A 14,582-nucleotide genomic window follows, 5' to 3' on the forward strand; every position below is an offset into this window, starting at 1 on the left:
TATTCAGAAAAGTATGTAGATAGTAGATTATACGATATTATTATCCTATATTGAATGGGAGACAGGTGAAACAGGGAAGGGATAAAAACATTATCAAAATGAGCAAATTTCAGGGGAAAGATATATTTTGTTAAGTTTGGAATCTTGGCTCATGAGAACTTCATCCTTAAGGGTTTGGGTTTTTTTTTTTTTTTTTTTTGGTAAGAATGTAGAAATGATGTTTTAAACTTCAAACAGTGTTTAAGGGAGGCTGGGGTGTTGTGGGACTTAACTTGGTGCCCCGTCAGCTGTCCTTGCTTGTAGAAAAGATTAGCTTATGGTCTTCATATTGAAATGCACATTTGAGAAAATCCCAGAGTGGGGGCCCTATTGGCCCATGTTTTGATACTAATTTATTTACTTGTGATCAGATTCCAAGAATCCATTTATTTGGCAAAAAGTCAAAAAGTCAGACGAGCCAAATGAGCATTTGTGATTAGCAGCTTTGGAGCGGTAGCAGCCAAAGGCTTTATCCAGCACTCCCTGCTTGTCGGTGGAGATATTCTTCCCCATGTAGCTGTTGTTAACTTCTACATCTACATGATAGCGTTCATTTGTCTATTTACACATTTGTTCCACAAATATCTTCAAATGCCTATTACTTGCTAAGTCCTTTGCTGGACTCTGCTGATTTGGAGATGGAACTCAACACTAGTCCCTGCCCTCAAATTGCTTCTAATTAAGAGGTGAGGACAGAGTAGCCAGAATGCAGTGTGAGTACTTTTTCTTTCTTCTTCTTCTTTTTTTTTTTTTTTTCCAGACAGAATCTTACTCTGTGCCCTGAGTAGAGTGCCCCGGCATTATCTTAATTCACCATAACCTCAGTCTCTTGGGCTCAAGTGATCCTCTTGCCTCAGCCTCGAAAGTAGCTGGAAGTACAGGCAGCCACCAGGATGCCGGGCTAGTTTTTCTATTTTTAGTAGAGAAAGGGTCTGGCTCTTGCTCGGTCTGGTCTGGAACTTCTGAGCTCAAGCAGTCTACCAGCAGCCTTCCACCAGTGGCCTCAGCCTTTCAGAGGGCTGAGATTACAGCCACCACACCTGGCTCTAGTATGAGTTCTTTAATAGCAGTCTACACAAAATCCTATCTGATAAGGTTTATATAACTGTGGGTCTTTAACCAACATTTAATCTACCTTGGAATCTTGGGTCACAAGCACTTTACTAGAAATATTAATATTTAATTTCTATGCATATGTAGTTATAACAAAGAAGAATGCAATGTCCTTTCAAACTGCCTGACAAGTCAGCATGCAATTTATGATTTTTATATGAATTTTTTTATGCCAGTGGCAATAATATAGTTTATCAGGAAATTTCTATGACCTTTCTCTAAATAAGTAAAGATACAGACAAATCTTTTGACAATAGATACATGCTTTAATTGATCCCTAATACAAAGTCAGTTTAGCAATAATACTTAGTTCCGGTTGATTTTATAGTTCATCATTTTAATTAAGTTTAGCTTTCCTTCAACCTTTCAGCCTTACTGATAACTGTGACTTTTCAGCAATTTCACAGAAATTACATTTTTAAATGATTTTTAAAAACCTCCTGTTAGTGGTCATTAACCTTACACACAGCAGATATAATTATAATTCTCTATAATTAGAGACCAAACATGAGGTTTGTTAAGCAGCCACAACTTCCCAAAAGCCAGTTAAACTTTTATATGTAGATATTTTAAAAATTAGACCCATGCTTAAAACCAAATCAAATAGATTAAGGGGATGGTAGTTTGGTCAAAATATTACCTACTTGAAAAATAAAATTGACGGTATTTCCCTTGCAATTCCAGAGTAAGATTTTGCATATCCGTTTTGAATAACTTTAGTGAAGTTAAGTGATTTGAAATTGAATGCAGTGAAGTAAGCTGGGTAAAACAGCTCAAAGCTATTCCAGGTCAAGGAAATCAGGTGAAGTGAAGTCATCCCCACTTTTCAATCCCTTTCACTTTAGAAACACCAGCGCCCTTGGACTTGGAGCACAGCTGCATCTTGTTGTATGTATAGACATTTTAAAATCAATTTGATTTTCACTGGTATGATTCTCTAGTGTATTTAATATGCTATGGACAGATTTCTGAGAATAGTAAGAAGCAATTACACTTCTCATGAATATATAGCAGATGAAGGACTCCGATTCATAATTCTATTCTATTTTAGAACATTCTTATAATTTTAAAAAAAAAACAAAAAAGAAAGAAGAAGAAGAAACATCCTTAAAAGCAGATTTGAGTTTTAGTAGATCTGAGTTTTAATTCTCTCACTAGACGACTTTGGGTAAGCCTTTAACTACTTTGGGTTTTACTTTACCCGTAAAATTTGATAAAACCTCCCACATCTAATTTACTAATGTATAGCATACTCCATACTCCATGGTCTTTCAATATATGTATTCAAAATTAAATAATTCCCCTACTTCAAATACCAGTTTCTTTTACGAAACATCTATGAAAAAAAATTTCCTTCTTACGAATGGTTATTAAAAGTATATAAGGAAATCATGGAGATAGAAGAGGACAATGAATAACTTTCCCAAATAAACAAAAATTAAGTAGCATTAACTCACAACACTGTTATAGCCCAACCAGTTTCATTGCCTACTGCTGAAGAGAAAGCCAATACACTGAGATAGCAGGTGTTATGGTGGAGAGGTTAGTATCTCAGGACCTATGCAAGGAAATGGGAGGAAATTATCAAATCTACTTCCCAGATAATTTGAGGGAAAGGGTTCTTAAAGGGAGTTTGGCAGGCAAAAGGTTAGGCAGTTGCATTTGCTAATTGGCTGGGTTGAGGCTGGACTAATGGGGGTGTAGGAACTGTCTTCTTGTGTTGAGTCAATTCCCAGGAAGGGGTCATAAGACCAATTGGGTGAGTTCCTTGGGCCACTGGTTTGGATGGCTCAGCCAGTCCACCAAAATGCAGGGTCTGGGCTAGGTGCAGTGAGTCATGCCTGTAATCCTAGCACTCTGGGTAGACCAAGTCCGGTGTATTGCTCGAGCTCAGAAATTCCAGACCAACATGAGTAAGAGTGAGGCCCCATCTCTTCTAAAAATAGAAAAAGTAGCCAGGTGTAGTGGCACATGCCTATAGTCCCCACTACTTTGTAGTCTAAGGCAGGAGGATTGCTTGAGCCCAAGGGACTAAGGTTACTGTGAACTAGGCTGACTCTACCCCAAGGCACTCTACCCAAGGCAACAGAGTGAGACTTTGTCTTAAAAAAAAAAAAAAATGCAAAATGCAGGGCCTGGAAGATACCTCAACAACTAGCCTTAGGTTTCACAATCTACAGAAACAATGAAGAAAGCTAAGAATTTTTATGACTGTCAGCTATTTGACTACTGAGTAGTAAGCAATTAGAGGAAAGTAAGCTAGGAAACATGGCTGGTTATATGTATGTCTTAACTATGCCTACACCTTTGCGGAGTACAACCTCCTAATACAGTTCCTACTTTGTAGCCCTTTATTAATTTTTTTTTGGCCAGGTCCGGGTTTGAACCCACCACCTCTGGCATATGGAGCCGGTGCCCTACTCCTTGAGCCACAGGCACCGTCTGCCCTTTGTTAATTTTATAAAAGGCAGTCTCAATACCAGTTCTAAAATTCAAGAGAATTCTAAATGGACTAAAAATTCACCAATCCAACATATTTAATCTACTGATTTGAGAAGCAGTGTGTATGCAACTTGCAATATATTTTTATCCTTGATGATAAAGTTTAACTTAACTCTTCGGTTACTGCAATCTAACTGGTATTATCTAAGCTTGCACTTGCTCCCTTTTTTTTTTCTTTTTTTTGTTAATGGAGTTAATATTTACTTAGTTCATTTTGTATCATATGGTCTCCAGTGGTACTGAGGAAGTAGTTCAATGTACAATTTAACACCAAAAAATTATCAGAAGTGTATGTACCACTGATAGAGAAGAAAATTATTTAACCTTGCTTTCTATGTAATTCATTTTTGCCCTCATGCAAAGTGTTTTTTAAAAATCTTTCTTACCCACATATTGTGCTAAATTTTGGTTATTACTAAATGTACTAGTTATACTAACCATAGATTAACTTTGACCCCATCCAAATTTCCAAATTGGACCTCTAAAATAGTATTAGAAAGAGCAAATAAAAATTCCAGAAAATCTGAGTTAAAGTCAGATTATAAGACCAAGATCAATTATTAAAGTTTAGAGTTTATTTGGGAATCAAACATGTGTACCTGGAGTTTCTGTTAAACAGAGGCCAAGCCCTGGGCTGAAGCTGTCGGGAGGCAGAAGGGCAGAATCTTGGCCCAGCCCAAAGTGCATTGGAAACAGCATGCAGAGACCCTTTGCAGCTTTGGGTACAGAGTGTGCCTTCTCTTCCTACCCTTGCACCAGAACAGACACTAGCACATGAGTCTCCACAAACTAAGGAGACATCTGGACCCTTGACTGAAATTACTATTGTTCATCCAAATGTTAAGAGTGCATGTATATTTCACATAAAGGCATAGTCTGAAACCAAAATAGTTTTAATTACGAAATTTATCTTTGAGTAGGCAATTAAGTAAAACACTTTTTTCTATAAAAGGAAACATTTTCTCCATATGTTTTTTCAAGTGTTTTCAACAACTGTACTGGGAGAACATAGAGGCCCTTTCAGTGATCAGCAACTGGCCGGCCCCTGGAGCTGTGGGCTGGGGCAGTGCTTCTGAGCACTGGTTGTAGGCTCAGGGGAGAATTTAAAACTGAGGCAACGAAGACAAGGAATAGGGGACGGGTGAGGGTGAGAGGACTGGGCAGGAAAGAGAATGCATGTCCACAGAAGGGTAGGTGAATGCCAAATGTTTTACCCTTTATTCAGTGCAAGAGCTTCATCTTTTACACTATTCGTATAGTGTACTCTAGATACATACTATATACCTTTTATATTTCTTTTTCTTTTTCTTTTTTATTGTTGAGGATTCATTGAGGGTACAAGAAACCAGGTTACACTGGTTGTATTTGTTAGGTAAAGTCCCTCTTATAATTGTGTTATTTTATTTTATTTTTTTAGAGACAGAGTCTCACTCCGTTGCCCTTGATAGACAACCTCCAACCTCCAACGGCAACAGTAGACAATGGCAACCTCCAACTCCTGGGCTTAGGCGATTCTCTAGCCTCAGCCTCCCGAGTAGCTGGGACCATAGGCTCCCACCACAACGCCCGGCTATTTTTTGTTGTTGTTGCAGTTTGGCTGGGGCCGGATTTGAACCTGCCACCCTCTATGTATGGGGCGGGCAACCTACCCACTGAGCCACAGGCACCACCCCCATACAATATTTAAATGATCTTATTTACTGAATTCAGAGCTTAGCTTGAGAACAGTGATATCTGTGTAATCAGTTTCTCCCCTTATCCCATGTCCACCAACAGGTCAGGTCTTCTGACCTCCTTTTTTGACTCCTACAATTAAGTGAACTCTAAAACCGTAAGGTATTTTTGCTGTTGGAGTCCACAGCAGACATATGTGTTACTTAATATTTTCAGGTTTTGATTAAAATTCAGTGCTCTAGTTTTGTTTGAAAAGAAATTTTCAAAATGTCAGATGGGAACAAAACTTATTTTCTATTTGGACCATCACAAACTTTCCAGTAAACTGAAAATATAGTTAACCTAGTTTATTTAGGCAGAATATACAAGTGGATCAAAATGGGCTTTTTTATTTGTAGGAATGAATTAGAGCTATAATCTTAGCATTTGGGGACACCATTGCAGGAAGATTGCTTGAGACCAGGAGTTTGAGACCATCCTGATGAACATAGCAAGACCCCGTTTCTACATAAAAATTAAAAATTAACTCGGCATAGTGGTACATGCCTGTAGTCCCAGCTAATTGGAAGGCTGAGGCAGGAGAATCGCTTGAGTCCAGGAGTTTGAGGTTACGGTGAACTGTGAGGATGTACTGCACTCTGCCTTGGGCAGCAGAGACAGACCATGTCAGGGGGGGAAAAAACTAAAAAATTCCTCATGACAGTTGATAATTTATACTAGCATTAGTGGTTATTTCTTTCTCAGGCCATAATGAATTAAATTAAGTGCAACAAGCTTGCTTGCTTGCTTGCTTTCTCGCTCTTTTCTTTCTTTCTTTCTCACTTTTTCTTTCTTTTTTTTTTTCTTTCTCCTTTCCTTTCCCTTCCTTTCCTTTCCTTTCTTTCCTTCCTTCCTTCCTTCTTTTTTTGAGACAGACTCTACTCTGTCACCCTCAGTAGAGTGCTCTGGTATCATAGCTCACAGCAACCTTGGTTTCTTAGACTCAAGTGATCCTCTTGCCTCAGCCTCCCAAGTAGTTGTGACTACAGGTTCCTACCACAAAGCCTGGCTAGTTTTTCTATTTTTAGTAGAGATGGGGCCTCAATCTTACTCAGGCCCATCTTGAACTTGTGAGCCTCGGCCTCCCAGAGTGCTAGGATTACAGGCATGAGCCACCTCCCCTGCCAGAAAGTATATTTTCTAGCTGGAGAAGACCCCACTAACGTAGGTAAAACACTAGGATATTGGCTACAAATGGGGCTGAGTAAAAAATGAGAAGCACTTAGAACAATGGTTCTCAACCTGTGGGTCACGACCCCTTTGGGAGTCAAAAAACCCTTTCATAGGGGTCGCCTAAATGCGTCCTGCATGATATTTACATTACAATTGATAACAGTAGCAAAATTATAGTTATGAAGTAGCAACAAAAATAATTTTATGGTGGGGGGGCACCACAATTTGAAGAACTATATTAAAGGGTCACAGCATTAGGAAGGTTGAGAACCACTGACTTAGAACTTCAGCCCAGGAAAAGATGGACCAGCAGATTTGTAGACATTGAGGTGCCCTAATAGAAAAGAAGTATGATAGCTTGGTCAGGCTGCTGTGACAAAAATACCATAAACTGAGTGGCTTAAACAGTATTTGTTTCTCACAGTTCAGGAAGCTGGGAAGTCCAAGATCAAGGCACTGCTGGATTCAGTGTCCAGTACTGTGTCTTTACTTGGTGGTAGAGGGGATAGAGGGCTCTCCCCAGTCTCTTTTACATGGGTGCCAATCCCATTTATGAGGGCGTCTCCCAAAGTCTTTGCCTCCTAATACCATCACCTTGGAGATCAGGATTTGGAGGGGACATACACATTCAGTTCATAACAAGTAGTAACTTGGGTGACATTCTGATTTTGGATGGACAGCAGAGAAGGGAGGGTATTTTAGGCCAGAGAAACAGCATGAGGCAAAGCCAGGAAACAAATGTGAACAATAAAGTCCTGGCTAGGATAAGGGGGTTGTGTTTGGCAATAGAGAAAGATAGGTTGGCTCAGCAGGTGGGACGAGGATATGGGAGAAACTAGAGACTTTGGGGGAGGAATTTAGAGAGGATTCTTTGATGGAGATCATGGGGAGACATTGCAGGTTCTTGAGCAGAAATATGCCATGAAATTTAAGAGAAAGTAATTACTCTTGTATCTTGAAAGGTAATAGTTTGAATCTATTGGCTGTTTTTCATTTTTTTCCTTGTACATTCCCATCATTTCCTCATTTGCTGTGTACTGCTCATGTCTGCTTCAGCGTGGTACGTCCTCGCACCCATCTCTCCTGTATTTCCAGTCTCTGATGACTGTGACCCTAGAAAAACCTGGAAAGCAGGACTTCTGCGGTCCCAAGTTCTCTGGCCTCCAGCTATGCTCAAAAGCAGTGTAGATTCACTGACACAGCACAGTGCTGCCTCTGCCCTCCAGGGCAAGCAGGACTCTTGGAAACCATGCAAGTCACAGTAACGTGATCCTGCAAACCTGCACCCATGGGGTGCTGGTGTAGCCATCCCTTCAAGCAGCAATTTTTAGGCACATCCATCCATGGGATGCACTTTTGCCCTAATTACTTGTTACTTTCCACCTACAAACCACCTCACTATTTTCTACTGCAGTCTGACTTAGAGACGTTGGAGGCCAGGTCTCTAAGAAAGACATTCCTTCCATATATAATTTTCTCCCATATAATTGCACACGATTAACATCTCTATGCTTTCTGTAACTTTTTTTTTAAAGGAGGGGATATAGTGCTTGCTTCAGCAACACATATACCAAAATAGGAACAATGCAGAGATTAGCATGGCTCCTGCACAAAGATAACACACAAATTCATGAAGTGTTCTATTTTTTTTTTTAAAGGGAGGAGGAAGTATGGAGGAAAGTCAGCATTTTAATTAATGTCTCTAAATCCATTCACTAATTCTGAAAAAATAAAATGCATCTATCCTAATGGAATCTTTATATAAACTGGAAACTCCTTGTCAACTAAATCACATTTATTTAGTCTAGTATTAGACTGCTGCTTTTTTTTTTTTTTAACCAGATGGAAAACATTAGCAGTAATAGTGAACAAACATATCCAGGCTCCCAGAGGTCATTTTTAACCACCATTAACAATCTGGTTTTCACAGATTAGTAATATACAAAAGGCAACGGTCCAGTAAAAGAGACACAAAAGGCAGCTGAAGCTTGTGTGCTCCTTATTTACTTAACATTTAGCCATTTTTAAAAGACCCTTTGTAGGTGAGACATGTGAGTCTTTTAAACTTAGAACTGGCAAACTGTATCTGGAAGTTGCACCAAAATAACTGTTTGAAATAGACACGAAGACAAAATGTTAACAACACCGCCACGAAGCTGATGAAGAGAAAGGCTTGTTATTAATGCCAGATTTGCCCGTGGTTAAGATCATTTGCATTTACTAGCTACTCATTTAGTGATTTCGTACTCACGTAAAGCTCCTTGTTTATGGTTTCGTACCCATGCTCACACAGCAGCTTTACGTGGTATGAAAATAGGAGAAAAGAGCTACATTTTTACATATCATGTTTGAATTTTTAAATTAAATCATCTGATTAAAACATGATAGAAGATAACAATCCACAAAAGATATTATTCTAATAAGTCAAAAATAATATGGTCTCTAATGTGATAAGAACGTAGTTTTTAGAATTGCCCATTCAGGAAGAAAGATCTCTTTTAAATCGTATTTTGAGTGGTTGGGAAAGCTGTAGAATGAAGCCATCTCATCATGCCCTGTAGATATCACAGAGATGTGTACCTGTTTGTTTCTTCGCTTTTTCAGATTCAGCAAGTTTCATGTATGTGAGAATGAAACTTCCACACATTCAACTGGTTAACTGAGGCGAGAGTAAGCATAGGCAAACGTGCATATACAGGGGGGCCATAAAGTTCATGTCCAAGTTAAAACAGTGTGCCATTGTAAACTGCACATGAACTTTATGGTCACCGTGTACTATTCATTCGTCTTCACTTCAAAATATCACTATTCTTGGTTTATATATTAATGATTTGAAATCATCTTCATGTTTCTCTTCGTTTAGGTAATAGGATGGTTTAGGAATTACATTGAGGTCTATATTTAAAGTGTTTCACAGTTTAAATATTACTAAACTCATTATTTTCTTATTATATGGAGAAGAGAGCCTAGCTGTCAAGGTTCAAGAGTATATCTGAGCCTATAAAGAAAGCTCACGTCCAAAATGAGAATGGCAATGAGGTTGTGGGAATGTGATCTAGATATTAGAGGAAATGCCTCCTATTAAGAAACTTAGGGGCGCTAAGGATATTATTATCAGACTCCTTCCCCTAACTATGTATATGTCCTGGAATATTTGCATATGTGTACCTTTCTGTATATGTATATATAGTTAGACACACGTATCCCTGCTAGTCATCAGGTGAAATGCAGAATCACCATTTTAATGTCACGTTCAGGGTTTTCTTGTCTGTCCGTGATTCTATCAGTTACTGCTTTGGGAAGAATTTCTGTTCCCCTCTTCGCAGAAATGTGTATCTTGACAATGAAATCTCCCAGCATTCGTACAAGTGCCCAGGGCCATTACGTTCCATTTCTTGCTAAAAAGAAAGAAAGTAGCAAGGAGATAATTGAAACCATGACTTCCAACCCATGCTGTAATTTAGAATTACAACCTCCTGGGGTCCCTTGCAGAAACAACTAAAGACAACTTGAGTGTTTATTATGTGTCCCGCGCTGCGCTAGACACTCGTTGGCCATACAGAAGAGAGTCCCTGCCTCCAAGTAGCACTGGCCGGCTTGGTGAGGAAAGGAGTTAGCAAACAGCACAGAGCCTGAGACCGGGCAAGGTGTGCTGGGGCCACAGAGGAAGGCTCACTCCTGGGGGTGGGACGGGAATCCATGAAACCTCAGGAGCCCCTTTGGCTTTATTGCCACGCCTCTTTAGACAGAAACAGAAAGCTTAATTGAATCACCTGAATATCAGGGATCACAGTTTGAAATTCAGAAGAAAAAATTCTGATTAGCTAAATGGTTGGATTTCTTTGGTTTATTCAGGTTTTCTGACTATAGGACTCAGTTTATGACTATAGATTAGTTTGTCATCCTTCTGTAATAATTAGCACATAAGTAAGGAGATGAGACTAACAATCTAAACTCTATTCACAATATAATTTTTGCTGGTCAAATATGAGTAGTTAAGAGATTACCATCAAGCAAGTAACTATCTACAAACTAACAGGATAATTTATTTCCTATCTTCGTTTTAGGTTAATTTTTCTTTTAAAAAAAACTATGAATTGTTAGGAAACTCCTCCAGGCTTATAAATTCTCTAGGAAAGACAACACACAGGCCCCTGTCACTTCTTTCTCACTGTCCCAAATTTTGGTGGCCCAAGAAGGCTCAGAGTCTCCTGCTTCTGCGGTCGTAAGGGCCTTCCTTCCAGCTGCAGCCAGCCATTCTCATTTCAAGGAGCTGTGGGACAATGATCGGGTTTTTACCAGAAATGTAGCCTGTCCAGCTTCCTCTTTTGCCCATTCTGGCCATTATCTTTGTTGTAAAGGATGGACTGTAAGGCGAGGGGCACGCGGGGGAGATAACTTTTCAGGAATCTGCCTTCCCGGAGCTTCCATCAAAGGCCAGGCCGCCTCTGCCCTCATTTTCCCAACCTCTCCTTTACGGTTCAGGGGAATTGTACACGAGTAAATGAGGACAACGTTTGGTGCCGAGGACTTCTAATTTCAGGTTATATTCAATAAGTTCTTTTGCAGCTATGGAAAGAGTAGGTACAGAAAATAGCCTATACAAAACTAATATTCTTTTTTCTTTCTTAAAGGTGAACACACACAAGAAACCAATTCACCTCATTCACTCAAAAAGGATGTAGAAAATATGGGGAAAGGTAAAGAAAAGTTTGGATTCCATAGAACTCCTCTTAGCTTTAAAAGACTGTGGAGATAATAGGAGGATATTTTTGTTCTACACCATATTTTAAGCTTGACAAGCAACATATGAATAATATATGGACCATTGGGTGGATATAATTGAGATTAATGCATACATATCAATCAATACATGACACTGTAATATAATACTTTAAAATAATATATTACATTGATTTATATTCATGGATTTCTGCACAAAATCTATCCTATGTCTATGCAACACTTTTTAAACTGGTAAAATATTTTGTCTTATAATAATAAATTGCTGTATACAACAGTTCTCTGGAGAGTTATTTGTAAGGATTAGTAAAATGACTCTTCTTTTTTTCTTTATTAGAAGAACTTCAGAAGGTTTTATTTGAACAAATAGATTTGCGGAGACGACTAGAACAAGAATTTCAAGTGTTAAAAGGGAACACGTCTTTCCCAGTATTCAGTAAGAAATCATTTTTATTTCATTGCGTTTGTGATAAGTGAAGACATTTCTATTATTAGGCTTAAGAATGTGATTCTGTGTATTAAGTGATTGGGCCAAGTAGTCTGTGTAAATATTCATCAATTTACTTTTCTTTTATTTATGCTTTGAATCCGCTCACAGACAGAATTTCTTAACCTTTTGGTATAAATTTATTGATAGAGGTTTGTTTGTGGGTGTGTTGTAGCTTTAAAAATATGTGTGTAAAGATATAACTAAGTTATCTCAGTATATTTAAGTATTCAGATTATAAATTTTTAATCAAAAGAACTGCTCAGGTATTTATATTCTCTGAGGCAGGAAAAACCCAAACAAAAAAATAACTTTTATTCTCAGATACTTCTGGATAATTTTTTGGTGTTTTAGATATGTATAAGTATGAAAATTTAAACTTTTATAATTCAATGTACACATATCTATTTAATTAAATTAAATGGGTATAATTTTAGTAGTTTTAGCTTTTCCATTCTAAATAAGATTCCACTCCAAATTTGGGGGCAGGAGATTTATATCATAAAAACTATTGGTTTTATTCCTAAAGGCTTGGAATTTCCAAAGAGTCTATTATAGGTGTCCAGATTTCTACAATTTACTCACCCGGTCTGGGTCACATTTGGACAAGTACATCACAGAGGTGTTTTTCAATCTTTTTGGAGATTCATTTAGTCAAATTCCCTGGTCCAGAGCAGGAAAGGTGGGGAAGCAAGTAGTATGCAAACTTACTTTTCTAATTATGTACATTTAAAAATTACTTTTTTTCTGGGACACTGTTTTTAGAATGCCCCCTGGTGTTAATTCAGGCATCACAAAACTCAAGTTGACAACTCCAGTGCTAGAGCCATGGACTGGCATCTGGAAGATTTTTCAGTAACTGTGATCATTTCAATAATGTCAGCCTGAAGGCTGCATTCACCAGAGCTTCCTGAGTGCAGTCATCAGCACGACTGAAAGACACACTTGGGGAGCGTTTTTGAATAGTTCCAGCATCCCGGTGACATACTGAACTGATTTCACCAGAACGCTCAGTGGGGGTCAAAACGAAGCCGTAACTGCATGATGGAAGGGAGCTCTGACCACAGGAACAGGAGGGTCTGCCAAGTCTGTGATCTCTCCTTACCTACGGGGCGGGCTGTTGGAACTCAGGGAGCTTCGCTGATTCTGAATTCAGAGAATGTCTGCTGGACCTTAGAATAGGATTGAAGAGGAAAATGGCCAATAGCTTTTTTTTTTTTTTTCCAAGATACAATCTCCCTTTGTTGTCCAGGCTAGAGTGCTATGGCGTCAGCCTAGCTCACAGCAACCTCAAACTCCTAGGTTCAAGTGATCCTCTTGCCTCAGTTTCCCAAGCAGCTGGGACTATAGGCACAAGCCACCACACCTGGATAGTTTTTTCTATTTTTAGTAGAGACAGGGTCTCGCTTTTGTCCAGGCTTTTGAACTCCTGAGCTCAAGGGATCCTCCCACCTCACCTCCCAGAGTGCTATGATTACAAGTGTGAGCAGCCGTGCCTGGCCTTGGCCAATAGCTTTTGATAGTGTTTTTAGGGACATCATGATATTTGTAACTTCAAGAAAAGGAGAAACATTTTTAAAATATCTATATTTTAAGATATAGATAAGATATAAGGTAAGATAAGATATATATTATATATTTAAGGTGCTTTGAAAGGACCCAGGATTCTCTGACTTCTAATACTGTTACCTTACAAAAAACTACACAGTTCCTTACAGCACAGAGAAGACATTGAATGATTTGTTCCCCCATCAGCTGATGTGTATCTAATTGTTGCGTGTGCACACCCCTTCTTTTAGATCCAGCAGAGTGGGTCCAAGTCCCATTGAATCCCTAACGTGCCTTCCTAACTCCCTGGGAGGCCAGTGTAGCTATAATTGATCCCATTAATAAAAGCTAATTAATAATCATCTTAAGGAATTAAGTAATTCACAGTAATTGATATTTTCCTTATTAACTGCTCTATCATACAACATGTACATGTTTCTGTTAAACAAAACGTTAGAATGTTACAATACAACTGGCCAGTTTCAATTCAGACCTATCGTTCATCACTTTGATCAGAATGAATATGCATCCTCTGTGATTGCCACATATATGAAACACTTCAATTAAACAACAACAACAAAAATTTCCTCTTTTTTATCTGCAACGCACTCCACTGACCAAGGAAGTGGCATGTGTATGCCCAAGATTGAATAATGCGTGGTTTAGACACACCGCAAAGAGGCAGTCAATTTCACACGGATGAAAATAGCAAATGCACATTATGTGCTTGTTAACTAAATGTGAGGGGCTGTGGGGCTAGCAGACAGATTTAGATTCACTCAGATGAAAAGAGGAAAACTGAACTTTGTAAAGCCGTGTTGGAAGGAAGCAAAGAGGAATTCTCATGAGAGTTTTGCAAAGCCTTTTAGTCGGACCGTGCAGAGGCCCTCTTAGTTGCGACACTCCAAACTCAGTTTATTTGGAACACTGGAGACCCAGGCTGAGAGTTAGATCATGTGACATTTAAGAACTCAAGCTCAAAAGTCTACTGGTTCACTGTTGGCCTCTGCTACTTATTGGTTGTTTGACCTTTGAAACTATAGAATGGGGCAGATAATTCCTGTCTCATAGGATGATGAGAGGACTAAGTGAGAGGACCCATGTGAAGTGCTGCACAGCTACTGGGCACAGAATAAGTGCTCAGTAAGTGTCCGCTGCAATTATGATGGTAATTATGAAGCAGAAAGAGGAAAAAGAGAAGATCGGTGTTGAGTCCTAGAAAAGCATTTCTAAAATCAGGTCTCAACGTTGGGCTTCTTGTTGT

At 38.9% G+C, this 14,582-nt stretch overlaps 1 protein-coding gene and 1 non-coding gene across 2 annotated transcripts in view; both read left to right on the top strand.

Moving 5' to 3' along the window:
* Window positions 1–14,582, top strand: part of SKOR2 (SKI family transcriptional corepressor 2) — a 35,471-nt gene that overhangs the window by 7,392 nt on the left and 13,497 nt on the right. Inside the window, exons 4-5 of the mRNA XM_003784716.1 lie at window positions 11,175–11,240; window positions 11,621–11,719. Coding sequence (XP_003784764.1) covers window positions 11,175–11,240; window positions 11,621–11,719 — 165 coding nt within the window. The remainder of the gene's footprint in view (window positions 1–11,174; window positions 11,241–11,620; window positions 11,720–14,582) is intronic.
* LOC111723560 lies at window positions 8,087–8,190 on the top strand. The gene has a single exon (XR_002772079.1). It is a non-coding gene; the product is annotated as a U6 spliceosomal RNA (small nuclear RNA).

Source organism: Otolemur garnettii, unplaced genomic scaffold (assembly GCF_000181295.1).
Source record: "Otolemur garnettii isolate 467f Iridium unplaced genomic scaffold, OtoGar3 scaffold00012, whole genome shotgun sequence".
Lineage (NCBI taxonomy): Eukaryota > Metazoa > Chordata > Mammalia > Primates > Galagidae > Otolemur > Otolemur garnettii.